The sequence below is a fragment of the Haliotis rubra genome, unplaced genomic scaffold, assembly GCF_003918875.1.
Source record: "Haliotis rubra isolate DU_JTF1 unplaced genomic scaffold, ASM391887v1 Scf257, whole genome shotgun sequence".
Classification (NCBI taxonomy): Eukaryota; Metazoa; Mollusca; class Gastropoda; order Lepetellida; family Haliotidae; genus Haliotis; species Haliotis rubra.
In genome coordinates, this window is record NW_025766636.1 from 309752 (window position 1) to 325730 (window position 15979).

General features: G+C 39.7%; 1 protein-coding gene across 1 annotated transcript in view; it reads right to left on the reverse strand.

The window, feature by feature from the left end:
* Positions 1-719: 719 nt before the first annotated feature.
* LOC124279809 (USP6 N-terminal-like protein) overlaps positions 720-15979 on the reverse strand; it is a 42413-nt gene continuing 27153 nt past the window's right edge. Inside the window, 10 exon segments of the mRNA XM_046715689.1 lie at positions 720-4025; positions 4028-4326; positions 4980-5079; positions 5601-5666; positions 6825-6919; positions 7468-7522; positions 7850-7964; positions 9041-9150; positions 10876-10983; positions 14908-14988. Of these exon segments, the coding sequence (XP_046571645.1) occupies positions 3270-4025; positions 4028-4326; positions 4980-5079; positions 5601-5666; positions 6825-6919; positions 7468-7522; positions 7850-7964; positions 9041-9150; positions 10876-10983; positions 14908-14988 (1785 nt within the window). The 3' untranslated portion in view covers positions 720-3269.

Sequence of the window (15979 nt, forward strand, 5' to 3'; positions counted from 1 at the left end):
TGTTCATTATCAAAAACAAAATATTAGGATGTATTGTGATTTTGGTGTACTATATGTCTATATACTTGGGGCTGACAATATCCAAATTTTCCACAGGCTGCAGCAATAAGGCTTACAAAGTTATCTCCCTTATAATGGATGCCCTGCTAACTGGAACCTTCTGAACATCCACAGTTTCCACCTACAGCAGACTAATGGTTTTAACACACAATATGGTAAACCCACCCATTCTGTGACTTGGTCAAAACAGTGAAAATGGCAGCAAAGACACCAATGCATCTTCATCACCTGAGTAAAGCCACTGCTTATGTTTACTGACCTGCCCTTCCACAAGAGATACGGGAAGTTGAGGATGTGTCCAGGCAAGCACTCAAACCATGAAAAAAAGACATCAATGTTTAATATATATAATATAGATACCAAAATGTAGACAAAACTAAAGAAGACATATCTCCAAAAAGACACCTGTCGCCAGTCTGCTAAACACTTCTGTGTACAGGAAAACCAGTCAACACTATTCTTGAGTTTCACAGTTCAATCAGAACAAGTGAATCAGCTCGTACTACATCATCAAAAGTTGCAATCTGTGTGATGCCTGGTCTAACTGTTACTGACTGACTGACTGAGTTTTGGTTTTACGCCGCTTTTAGCAATATTCCAGCAACATCACGGCAGGGGACACCAGAAATGGGCTTCACACATTGTACCCATGTGTCTAACTGTTACTCCCCACCTTGACATATATACTGGACAAAAATAGTTAGGGATAAATTTCGAAATTATGAATAATGATTTTTTTATTCATTGACACACTGATAAATTATCAATCATAAAAATACAAATATCCCTAACTTAGTTTGTCCAGTATAGTTATATCTCCCTGTATTACACCTTAGAGGGTGTTGGATCCCTGTTTAACCTGTCAGCCATGTTGTACAGACTGAAGAAGACCCCAATGTTTGGGATCATGTGGAAGACAATGTTAGTGCCGAGCCCTGGGGATGAGATCAGTCAAGTATTCAGACTCTACCAGGACACTATATCCTCCAATGTTGTAAAATCAAAACAGTTACCTAGAACTCAACACCTATGTGATACCACCATGAGCTGGAGTGTCTGTGATATCTGCACCCACCTCTATTAACACAGTAACAAGTTGAAAAGAAAAATATCTCTAACACAGAACTACATGTATCTGGAGTATTTATGTTCATAGTATTCATTCATTTCTGTACTGATACAATGTTATGTCATTCCTAATGAATTTACTTCATGATTACAGCTCGTCAGCTAATCTAAAATTACAATCAATATTCACATCATAATAATATTTTCACATGCGCTATAATACTTCTAGGATCAACATTTTGTAACCTGAGCTTCTCTGAGTTTCTATGTGTTAGCTTCAAGTTCTGAAGTTCAGACAAGTGGTGAGTATCTGGTTGTTCGGACAAACTTAGGGGAGCTGTACCAAATCAGACCAGGTGATGAATTAATCTGTATTTCTCTCATACCAAGTTATGCTCTCCCTTCCATGCATACCATGGTAGGATGTCCTTACTGTTCATGTTCCCCGATATCAAACAACCCTGACTAGCAGATATCAATGTAAGTTTCACTTGAAATATTGGTTGCATAGGTCAAGGTCAAGATGAGTGGGTGACCATGTGACACTGATGAAAAGTGATAGCTGTAGACAAGGAGATTGAATCCGATGTGCGTAATGTATCTCAATTTGTGCCTCAGGAAGCAAGATGATGTACACACAAGAGAATGAGACTGTCTGATCAGAAGATTCATGTAACATCATAACATAAGAGTAATCCACTGAGATATCAAGATGGTATTAAATTGAAATTCACAGTGATATCTAAGATGGTAATAAACTGTAATCAAACAGAGTATTCAAGTTTCAATCATAGCGACATCATTGTTAAACTTATGATGATGTGCAAACAACATGACAGTGTTGAGTGAGGACAGAGTACAGAAATTATTATGAACATATGTCTCTGGGTGTCCATAAGGTAAATCCTACTCTGGTGTGAGATCCTTCCGCATGAGGTAAGATCTAACACAAGATAAGAACTCCGATCTCGAAGATGTCTGTACCAGTCAAAGTTCAACACAATGATCTTACTGCATACACACATGTATTACCTATGATCATGGTGCTAACATTGCTTGGTTGCTAGCCCTGGACCAATTCAACAAAGCAATCTTTGAGCTAATACTATGGTGAGTTTGTCCAAGTTTTATGGATCATAGAACTAAAATTGTCTGTTTGAACTGCTCCACTGATGTGTTCAACAAAGCGACCGTAGCACTTCAAGTATGCATGATCGCACTGAGATCAACATCGATGTCAGTTTCCATTTTCAAAGAAGTCCAGTTTTAATACTAAAGCTAATACCTTTTACTGGTTTTCTTTACGATGTCCCCAAAAGCTTTTAGACCAAACTACAATAAAAATATGTCATTGCTAAAAGTTCCGACATAAAGTCTTACATCAGTCACTGCTGAAAAGTAGGTATCTGGGGAAATTCAATGTTGCTATAGTAACAGTTACCATGGTGACACAATGAACATGACCTACAGAACAAGACCATTTTGATCATGTAAAATTCATGTCTGGTTGTACAAAAGATGGGTGATTTTGATGGAATCACGAAGCAACACTCTCTGTTAACAAAGATGGACACACTAAAGCATAGGTTGTCGCTCTTGCACACATGACCATCAAGCAAAATATCCCAGTATCACAGACAAGGTCTCTAAAACAGATGTGAGTAAAAGTTTGAGTAACATCAGTGGTGACAGCAAAGACATTTCTATTGCTCAACAATCTAAAAGCCCTATACATTCAACATACAGCAATACAATTGGTCATATCAATGAATAATTATAAAACCACATACAAAACAATGGTACATATTATCAAATAGGTTTGTACTTGTAAATACTACACACATCACTGGTGGTTTTCAAAACCTGTAACCTTGAATTCATAACAATGACATGTCTGTCTTGAAAAATGACAATGAGGAAGGTACCAACTGAAGACAGCAAAGCGGATTTTTGTCACAATGCATTCCCTAATTATATTAATATTGGGAGGTTTTAGATGACATTTCTGTATCAAAAGACATGGCAAACATTGACAAAAGGATTTCTAACCAATCTGTAAAACACTCTAATGATGTGGATGTCAAAGACGTCACTTTCATTTAATTGAAGAATAAATAACCTAAGTGTAGTGATGCATTTGTTCAAAGAAAGACTGTTTCCTTGTGGGACTTGGTGTGGATCACCCTCCTTGTTGTACTGGATGTCTCTCGAACCTGACGTGAGATTTGACGTTCGACCCGGACACCATTCTGGTGCTCAACCTCCCGATGATCTGTACGGTCAGAAAAGTGACTTTGATGGAGACTATCTTCAGTGCGGGTTAGTCTCATGTTGGTAGATATTTGATCGTGTCCGTTCATCACAACCATTTCACTGTCAGTATGCACCGTCATGTAGCCATCAGACTTGCTCTGGGGCATTGACGGCCGGAGGGTTCCTGTGTCGGAGTAATCCTCCATACCGTTCAGGTTGTCGTAGTCTGATGCTTCCGACGATGGCTGTGTTTCAGCTTCCATGGGCTCCACTTTAACATCAACTACTGTGATAGGATGAACTACTTCAAATCCTTGATGATACTCAGATGTGGCCATTCTGGGGGGTTCTACATGCTCATACTCAGGGGTTTTGTCTGGATCAAAATCCGACACCCGATCGAGTGTTTGTGTACTGTGACCAAGATTGAGGCTATTCATCTCTGAAGCATCAGCAAACGAGGTCCGTGAACTGGGCACGGATGTCCTCACACTGTAATCTACTAAGGACATTCTGGAGTTGCCAGCAGTATCATAGTAAGATGATCCATCTATAGAGTACTCAGACAACCGACTTGATTGTATAGAACGGGTGTCAGTCCGACTGCGTGACATTTCAGGGGTACCGTTTGTGCCCAAATTGCGCGCTTTCGGAGATATGCTGCCTTCCCACCTCTAGGATTCCGTCTGAAATGTTCATCTATAGATTCTACCGTTCTCCTGCCTATCAACTGATCTATACTGGGCTCGATATCAAGCCCAAATGGAAGTGTAGGAGACTCATTAGCTTTCGGTTTGGGTGGGACATCCATCCTGGCTTTTCTGAGTTCCTCCATACAGATCTGAAGCTGTTCAACAACAACATCGTCATCATAGCTGAAGTCCTTTTCTAGTACGCTCTGGAAGAAGGACAACAGGTCGTCCATCTGCATCCGGCCAATTCGTCCTGGGAGGAGGAAGGACAAGGATTAAAAAACTGACATAATCATCATGTGCAAATTTCAGTAGATAAAGAAGTTTCCTTTTCAATACAACTGAATACTGTTCAAGCTTAGTATATTCATGGCATCATGTGCAACACAGCAATAAATTATTGTACATGCACAAAATGAAAACAGACACATCAAATACAGAATAAATGATATCTTGTTTAGAAAAATAACTTTATTCAACTGAGGAAACCTCTTCAGGAAGCAAGCACCACTGAACAGCCAGGCCCAGTTATAAAGCACTGTTATTTGTTGAAGCCAGTTCTGTCACATCAGCACTTTATACTACTGTGGTCAGGGGTTGAATCATTAACATCTCCTGATTATAATCACTGGTTTGTCAGCACAATAATAACAGGCTGGTGGCATTCATGAAGATGGTGGACATCTAAAGCCTGCATTACGATGGGCTTGCATTCCGCACACACCCACATAACGGATACAGTTGACAAAGGTTTTAACACTCACTCACTCACTCACTCACTATCCACTCCAATCAATCATAACATAGAGAGGAACCATCCTGTGACACAACTCCCAAGCGAGAGTCAATTAATTAAGCATATACTACGTTGGATGTATTTACACCAGACTGATGTGGAGTACCTACTTCTGTGCATCTTGACAATACAGTAGGACATGGCGGTGAGCACTCGGTCCCCCTCCAACATCCAGACATCCCACAGTCGCAGTGTCAGGTGGAAGGGAGTCTGGCAAACAACATACATCACACTCTGACTAACAAGTACAAGCAATACATCACAATTTGTATTTTAATTATTTAAACATGCTGAAACTACAGGATGCTATCCACTGAATAAAGGGTAATGTAGTTGTACATCAGACTATTGGAACAAAACAAGCAAAGACAAGACAATAGAAAATTTGGTTTACCCTCTTTACTCATGTAAGTCTTTAAAACATAAACATATATTAACATCCTCATTTCAAATGTGTTTAAAAAATGCTTACCCAACATGATACATACTAATATGATAACATAAACCTTAAAAAGTAATGATTACTGCTTTGAAATTGATATTTTTTTAAATTCTTAAGTTCAAATCTGCAAACAAGCAGATCTGGAACATAAAACACATAAAAACGATAAAACCCATCTTTATCATCACAGACCCAACATGTGATCTTCATCCAGCGTCACAGGTCCCTTTGTTCATACATATTTTTATTTACTAATCAACTGCTATTTCAATGTATGAGTTGTACTCACCCTGTCCAGGAAGCACTGAAGGAACCACTTGATGGTGTAGAGTGTTGGGTAAATCTCATTCCTCTCCTGCAAGTAAATCAGCCAAACTTCAACAGATGCTGCACTGGAAACAGTTACAAATATACTATTTCAAAAACGTATACACTATATTTATGTTTCCTTGGAGGTTGGGCCTGTGGCAATGTTTTACAGGTACACAGTGCCAAAACATGTTCCACTGAAAGTGTCTCTGTGCTAAATTACTGATGGATAGTTGACGGCAGCCGATGTCCTGGTGGCTGTGTTCTAGTTTCCAGCGGTCTCACAACGCTAGTGTCCCTGTCTCCAATGTGCCCAGGCACAAGAACAATACCAGTGATTGATACTATAAGGGTAAAAGATAATGCCCTAAAAAAATAGCGTTACCGTTATTATAGCTAAATGGATAGAATTTTTAATAAAACAAAAACAAATAACAGGATCGGTTTTGAACCATTTACTGCTAACAACAAATGGAGGTCACTGACAAACTTTTTACAAATATGGAAACGTCATAGATGACGTCACTGTTGAGAGTGACAACATTCGAGCTTAACCTTTGCCCATACTACCAGCCACCAATTTTGTCAATGCTCAACAATGTTAGAGTTCCAGTTGATGTTTTCATTGCTGCATTTTGTAATTTATTGTACAATTGTTAAGGTTCGCACAGGTACATGGAACCAATGTGAGTCAGAAATATCATCAATATTGAACCCGAGTTCAAATGAGCCGTAAGTGATTGAACATCAAGAGCTGAGCTCCTTATGAAGTCAACTAACAACGGGCGTGATAATGGCCCGTCATCAAGCAATTTTTGGGCATTATCAAGTTACAGTGGCCCGCTCATTTCTGATAACATCTTAATGATAATTCTATCCATTGTAGCTATAATATGAGATATATTCTCAACGATCTGGGTACGACTGGTAAGCAGTTTGTGAAGTCCCCAAGTCCGACCACACCATCCATTCAGTCACTTCATAAGACCAACTTAAGGTGCTTACAACCAGTTATAACAAGCAATCCCTAAGCTTACCTTAGCAATGAATGTTTGAAATTATTACTTCTAATTAAATACAGAGGTTCCCTATCAAGCAGATACTGAATACACTGAATGTTACACATTCATTCTCAGCAATAGAGCCCATGCATAGTCAATAACTGTCAGTTGGTGTGTTAATGAATTTACTTTAAGTATCTTACCAGATGTTTTCGGATTTTGGGGAGGAACTTTTTCAAGACAACATCATGATGTTCCTGAAATCGCAGGAGTTTGGGGAATCCATGGATGAAGAAGCCTGAACACAAAAAGCATTGGATAAAACTGTGGAGCATTAACTGGATGGTCTGAAAAATGTGATGAAGGGTTACACAAAGATGAGACCTTAGATTGCTTTGCCAGGTTTGCTCCCCTATAAAATATTGTTTATTGCCGAATTTGCAATTACTAGCTACTTACAGGAATATTTGATGTTAGTTGTTTAAAGATTCATTCAGCAATATTCTCGATACATAAAAGTGGCCTGTAAATAATTGAGTCTGGGCCACACAATGCAGTAAATGTTGTTGTCAACAATACATCACACTTTGAAACTGCACCATCAACCATGGATTATATGAAACAATCCATTCTGGCACTACACAGTTATGCATAGTATTGTTAGGAATGATGAAATCTCATAAAGGCATTTTGTCTGAATCCCAAGTCTTTTCAATCAAAATCTAAACACTGTTCACAATTCCCAGCTTTTGTCACAGTGTGTGTGAAACTAGGCTGGGCTACCTCGCCATGCCTTCACGAGAAGAACACTGGGTAACTATTTACAGTACACAATCTGGTTCCTACCATGAACTGTGTGTCTTTCTGTGACAAACAGCTGGGACAAGCCCCAAAAGGCCTCCTGAAATCATAGCAGAAATGTATGTACAGTATTTTATGACAGAGTCCAATCTACAAACCCTATAGAAAAGAATGAATATGAGTAGGGCCAATGTTTGTCATTGTGAGCATGCTTTCATGAGACAGTACTAATGAATATCAGAATATATGATTCAAATAATAACATTTTCAATCTTTTTATTTTTCTGTTTTGTGATTTGTGTTGATAATATATTCAGCAACACGAGAGCCATAACCAGTACACTAGTTGTTGACCGTTCTGGGTGTGAATACAGGGAAATCGGGTTGCCAGATGAAAGAAGTCAGGGATACACTAAGCATGTAATACCTCTTCATTGAGGTACATGAGCAGTAGGGCAGCGATCTCACTCATGCCCTGGCAGTACCCCAGTTCCGTGTTGTACACTGAGTAGGCTGCGAGGACATGGAACAGGGCCTGTTGTCTGCAACACAAGAGGAATACATCGATGAGATACCCTTTTGAGGCAGTTACTTGTTGTGTGTTTACATCTTGTTTAATGGCACACTCAGCCATATCACAGCTATACGTCAGGCTTTAAACAATATATTCTGGACCAGACAAACCAGTGATTGGCATCATAAGCAACGTTCAATAGAAGTGCCCAATGACATGTTGAATCCCTGAGTAAGATCTTTGGATCCATAATGACAAGTATGTGCTGTTGGGGACCTAGTTTAATCATGAAACCCTATGAAGCTTGAAGCAGCTAAAATATTCAGGAAAAGAGGGTATGAAAATTATTAATATATTTTCTAGCAAATAAAATAGTAAAACTATTAACAGGATTGAATACGCCATTGGCAAGCATTAATCATCTCTTACACAGCATCACAGAAACTTAAACTCTATAACCTTGAGTTGTTAAAACTATGTAATAGGGGATAATTTCCTGACACTACAGAACAAAACAATAGTTTGGAAATGGAGTCTGATGCAAATGATCTATATGTTGTCATCATAGATAAACACTACCAGTGGCAGTGGGGTAGCCTAGTGGTTAAAGTGTTCACTCATTATGCCGAAGACCCGGGTTCGATTCCCCAAATGGGTACAATGTGTGAAGCCCATTTCTGGTGTCCCCTGCCGTGATATTGCTGGAATAGTGCTAAAAGCAGCGTAAAGATAAACTCACTCACCCACTAAACTCTACCAGTCTGTTATTCCAAGACTGGTAACAATCTAGACAGACGAGTCAGTACTAAACAACAAGTCCGATAACACTGCAGCCTAGTTGGAGGTGACCAGTGATGTCTATCCCTGTTCATATCAACATAATGTCTATGTGTGTTTAACCAAGCATGAGAGATCACATTCAACAACTGGTCAGTATGATTCATGAGAGTTTTTGCCACAGATCAGCCTTGGATCTAGGTTGACAGTTTGATGGGTGAGAGAGATCAAACATATGGTGAACAATTATTGTTCTAGTAATGGTCCACAGACCTATCCTCCAGCAGGAGCCAGATCCCCCCACCATCTGCCCGGCCCTGTACTCACTTGACACCGTATCTTTCTCTGAACATGATGTGGTTCCTGTACGTTCGGTTCACATCCAAGTCAATCTGGCGAATGTGGGTCGACGTCCTCCTGGCACGCTCTCTCATTCGCTAAATACATGAAAAGGTGATTTTATATTCCCACCAGATTTTAAGAACGAAACACAAATATTTTGGTCTTCATTTGTGGCTAATCACATGAACAAACTCAACAGAACTTCTCTGATGTCTATCTCACTCGTTACACAGTGTTTCAAAAGAGCCAACTTACACTGAAAATACTTACAAGTTTTGTCACACTTCAGGAATATTCCACCTACCCTAGAAACACTTCAGGTGCAACTCCACCTACCCTAGATACACTTCAGGTGTTTCCACCTACCTTGTATACACTTCAGGTGTTTCTACCTACCCTGTAAACACTTCAGGTGCAACTCCCTACCCTAGAAACACTTCAGGTGCAACTCCACCTTGTAGAAACACTTCAGGTGCAACTCCACCTTGAAACACTTCAGGTGTTTCCACCTACCCTAGAAACACTTCAGGTGCAACTTCACCTACCCTGTATACACTTCAGGTGCAACTCCACCTACCTTGTAGACACACCCTCAGGTGTTTCCACCTACCCTGTATACACTTCAGGTGCAACTTCCTACCCTGTATACACTTCAGGTATTTCCACCTACCCTGTATACACTTACCATTTCCTCCACCTACCCTGTATACACTTCAGGTGCAACTCCACCTACCCTAGTATACACTTCAGGATTAATTCCACCCACCCTGAAACACTTCAGGTGTTTCACCTACCCTGCAAACACTTCATGATTAATTCCACCCACCCTGTATACACTTCATGATTGTTCCACCTACCCTGAATACACTTCCATGATGTTCCACCTACCCTAGAATACACTTCAGGTGATTAATTCCACCTACCCTAGAAACACTTCATGATTAATTCCACCTACCCTAGAAACACTTCATGATTAATTCCACCTACCCTAGAAACACTTCATGATTAATTCCACCCACCCTAGAAACACTTCATGATTAATTCCACCCACCCTAGAAACACTTCATGATTAATTCCACCAACCCTAGAAACACTTCATGATTAATTCCACCTACCCTAGAAACACTTCATGATTAATTCCACCTACCCTAGAAACACTTCAGGTGTTTTCCACCCACCCTAGAAACACTTCATGATTAATTCCACCAACCCTAGAAACACTTCATGATTAATTCCACCCACCCTAGAAACACTTCAGGTATTACACCAACTACCCTAGAAACACCCTAGGTGTTACACCACCTACCCTGTATACACTCCAGGTGTTTCTTACCTTGTATACACTCCAGGTGTTTCCTACCTTGTATACACATCAGGTGTTTCCTACCTTGTATACACTCCAGGTGTTTCCTACCCTGTATACACTTCAGGTGTTTCCTACCTTGTATACACCTCAGGTGTTTCCTACCTTGTATACACCTCAGGTGTTTCCTACCTTGTATACACTTCCAGGTGTTTCCTACCTTGTATACACTTCAGGTGTTTCCTACCCTGTATACACGTCAGGTGTTTCCTACCCTGTATACACCTCAGGTGTTTCCTACCCTGTATACACTTCAGGTGTTTCCTACCCTGTGTACACGTCAGGTGTTTCCTACCTTGTATACACTTCAGGTGTTTCCTACCTTGTATACACTCCAGGTGTTTCCTACCTTGTATACACGTCAGGTGTTTCCTACCTTGTATACACCTCAGGTGTTTCCTACCCTGTATACACTTCAGGTGTTTCCTACCTTGTATACACTTCAGGTGTTTCCTACCTTGTATACACCGTCCTGCTCTGCCTTGATCTTGGTGATGTTCAGGATGCGAGACCACACCTCTCCCCGGAGTCGGTCAGGGATTCCCTTGTAGATCCTCCTCGTTAACTGACAGATGTCATAAAACACCAGCATTAGCAAAATAACATCATAAAAACTGGCATGTTATTAACACAATACAATACTCTTTATAAAGCATTTTGCGATAACTGCTACACCTATGACAAAATGTCCTTCAACTCATCTCAACAATGAAACAAATATAAGTCATTTGGGTGAACTCATTTTCAAGCATGAAGAAGAAAGCAAGCAAACAACAACTTATAAGTAATGGAATATTTACCACACATTATTTATATATATAAACTCTTCACCAACATTAATAATACTGAGACAGACCTATCATATCAATGTCATTTCAGGCTGTAATATGGCAATCAAACAGAAGTACTAATCAACTGTAACATACAAGTTATAATTAATCTATTCCTTTCTGCTACAAAATGTTCTTACAAAATCATGTTTCAGTAGTATTAAAGCAATATGGAACGATCAACAACTGACACTATCACGCATCTTGTAAGTTTGGGTTTTTAGGGAGAGTTCATTCAAATACTGTGTTCAAATAAGCAAGTGTTTGGATGTGGAAATTACACAAGATGTCTATACTGAGCTTCCAGTAATAATGATAAATTCAGTGTAATTAAACAGAGACAAGCCTGGGTCATTCTGTACATTCTAAATATTTATATTAAAACAATATTTCTCAAATATCTATTGTAATGTATTGTATAGAACAGAACTATTGCAAGTATCTAGCAAACTAATAACACTGCAAATACTGAATAATGAACACAACTTCACAAGCAAAGCAACTAGTCACACTGTTGGAAGCATTCGTAAAATCCCTTTCATCTGATGTCATTTAATAAAGGCTGATCAATGTCAGTGTCTGGTTCTCAATACTGAGGCATTGAAATCCTAGTTTGTCTGAACACCAAACATAAAACATCTACTGTAAATCATGAAATTACAGTGAAAACTTTAACAGACCATACTGTCATAATTGGTTCTCTGCACTGCATACAATGGAGCTTATCACATAAAACCCTAGAAAACATTTGCACTTGACTGTTTCTCACTGGGTAAAGTATCAAATAATGGTCTGTTTAGACAAATGGGTCAACCTGTCATGGCAGTCTTAGCCTCCATGTATGTCATGTTTGTCTTACAGTAATGAAAGCTTACATTGTGACGCTTCATAAATACAGCACATTGCTTATCTACATTCAAGTGAAGTAGGTGAAAATGTCAGTGTAAATATTAACTCGAACTGTAAAACTCCACACCATGCAATGGTATCAAACATTCTTTATGCTTGTCAATTAATGAGAGGGTGCTTTTAGATTTCAAAGAAAGGTTGTTCACATTCACACCATGATGCAATCTAAACACACATTCAACTGGTGACATTAATTTCATGATTTACAGTGTACTAATATGTTTGTATTTACACATCAAGGAACAAGACTGATATGTTAAGGAATTACAGGACTGTCGAACTAAACAACTGATTGTAACAACATCCCAAACAGGAAGCAATCAAGATTCTCCCTCAGAGGTAACAACTGTGCCAATCTTGTCATCTACATGTTCATCTGTTGATATGACAAGTGGGTCTTTAACTGAGTAGAAAGTGGAAAATGTCTTTTCCTCAAGTCACGATGACATTATTTGACAGGAAAATTAAATGTATGACATTGTCTGTTTACCATCTGATCTCCGTATGAACTATAATGGCATTAAGGTACAGTGCACATGAATGATGTACTTTATCACTGTCTACACAATACATGATAGTGAAGCAGCTAATCTACAGATAACAAGGTTAGAAAACACAACAAGGACAATGGTTAGATAGATGGACAGTGTTAATGACAAGGGCGGACCAGTGGATTGCAACCCAAACCAGAACCAAACATTCCTGATATCATGGAACAAAACATGGTGCTACTTGTGGTTCTACTGCAAACGTTCAATGACAAAGCACAACTTGAAAGATATCCGATGGTATATGTCATGATAATGAATTTGAAACAATCTTGACAACATGATATGACCTGGTGCGACCACTGACCAAGATGAGGATGCCAACTCTAATGACGTGCAGCGACTGATACAGACATGGAACGGTACCACGCACAGGCTGATGACAAGCACCCAGCCCTTCTCCTTGATGATTTGTGCAATCTAATGACGTGCCGCGTACTACTGATACAAGCACCCAGCCCTTCTCTTTGATGAATGGTGCAAGACACGGAATGGTACCACGCACAGGCTGATGACAAGCACCCAGCCCTTCTCCTTGATGATTTGTGCAATCTAATGACGTACATAACCTACCCAACTTCAAGAAACAATCCTTCCAACTAATCTCTTGTCTGGACTACCATACATGATCATAAACAACTCATAAAATACCATATCCCTTGCCTCCCCAATCTAAATCTGTCCACCACGTGCCGGCTCCATTCTCCATTCAACTATCCTTTTCCACATTACACTACCATCTCCTCTACAATCAACTATTCCTTCCGCATTACACTACAATCTTCACCACAACCAACTATCCCTCTCCACATTACACTTCAATCTTCACCACAACCAACTATCCCTCTCCACATTACACTTCAATCTTCACCACAACCAACTATCCCTCTCCACATTACACTTCAATCTTCACCACAACCAACTATCCCTCCCACATTACACTTCAATCTTCACCACAAACAACTATCCCTCTCCACATTACACTTCAATCTTCACTTCAATCTTCACCACAACCAACTATCCCTCTCCACATTACACTACAATCTTCACAACCAACTATCCCTCTCCACATTACACTTCAATCTTCACCACAACCAACTATCCCTCTCCACATTACACTTCAATCTTCACCACAACCAACTATCCCTCCCCACATTACACTTCAATCTTCACCACAAACAACTATCCCTCTCCACATTACACTTCAATCTTCACCACAACCAACTATCCCTCTCCACATTACACTTCAATCTTCACCACAACCAACTATCCCTCTCCACATTACACTTCAATCTTCACCACAAACAACTATCCCTCTCCACATTACACTTCAATCTTCACCACAACCAACTATCCCTCTCCACATTACACTACAATCTTCACCACAACCAACTATCCCTCTCCACATTACACTTCAATCTTCATCACAACCAACTATCCCTCTCCACATTACACTTCAATCTTCATCACAACCAACTATCCCTCTCCACATTACCCTACAATCTTCACTTCAATCTTCACCACAACCAACTATCCCTCTCCACATTACACTACAATCTTCACAACCAACTATCCTTTCCGCATTACACTACAATCTTCACCACAACCAACTATCCCTCTCCACATTACACTACAATCTTCACCACAACCAACTATCCCTCTCCACATTACACTACCATTTCCTCCACAACCAACGATCCCTCTCCATATGACACTACCATCTCCTCCACAACCAACGATCTCTTTCCACATGACACTACCATCTCCTCCACAACCAACGATCCCTCTCCATTGGACACTACCATCTCCTCCACAACCAACGATCTCTTTCCACATGACACTACCATCTCCTCCACAACCAACGATCCCTCTCCATATGACACTACCATCTCCTCCACAACCAACGATCTCTTTCCACATGACACTACCATCTCCTCCACAACCAACGATCCCTCTCCATATGACACTACCATCTCCTCCACAACCAACTATCCCTCTCCACATGACACCACTATCCATGACAGTATCCCTAACCTGTGACACTTGCTGAAGCAACAACCTAAGTGACTAGGACACAAAGAGTAAGCAAGGCTGTGTCACTACAAAGATCAAATCATCAGTCTACCTCCTATGGGATCCGCCCTTGGACCTTCATACGAACAACATGAAGAAGAATGATGTAAAGCTTTTCACCTTATTTACCTTTTCACCGGGAAAATATTTGTCCCAGTTCTTCAGCATTTTCAACCATTTTTGAGTTCTCTCTATCTCGAGAGTCTTAGCCTGAAACAAAAGGCGACCATAAGAAGCATTCAATCTGCTTTAATGATACATCACTTCAGCTTCTCCATCCCATTAAGGCAATGAAACATTACATGGCCTATGAACATTGTCTCAACATCTGATAGTAAAACTACAATTGATTTATCAAGTGAATAGGCATTTGGTGTAAACACTTGGTATCTCATATTGTTAAGAATTAACATTGCACATTCTGCATGTCCTCTGATACACTAAAGTGAAATTTTCAATCTAAAATTTCCAGATGGCCACCACCAAAGCACACCTTCGTGAGAGCACAGCCTTAAAAGCAACCTATTCTCTCGACAACCACTTCAACTTTATTGTTAACTCGAACTATAGTACTGTCGGAAATAGAAAAAAACTGTATTTTCTTACTTATCTCTACAATTTATGTAGTTGATATGTGAAAGTGAGAAAAGGACTTTACTGAGGGGAAATTAGTGCAGAAATGAGCAATGAGGGTTTTTTCTAAGTCCAAAAAGACTTATTTGGAACAGACCATGGCTTTATGCAAATTAGTGTGCGACGATATTGTATTACAAAGGACACTTTTTAAATGCCCAATTTGAAATTAGACGTAGATACATTATAAACGATAGCTGACGTAAAAAATAATAACTTTTATGCCGAAACTATTAAGGATGTAGCTACCATGCAGTCTCACTGTCACTATAAAAAGAAACAGATAGGAGGGGTCGCCTCAAAAGCAAAACCTGGGGTCGGGCTGGGGGATAGAGATATCAGCTAAGATAAGATAATCCTTTAGGGCAATTATACTGGGGAGGTACACGCGTCGCCATAACAATTTACAAATAATATCCAGTCCTGTCGATCTTCGGTGGTCATGCCACCTATATACTCTGATCGCGCTTCTATGGTTTTCGGGTATCATACTCTCTTACATATCTCAACATAAACTTTATGAAAGAAAGACACGTAAGATGTTAATCAGTAGATGAGACATAGTCAA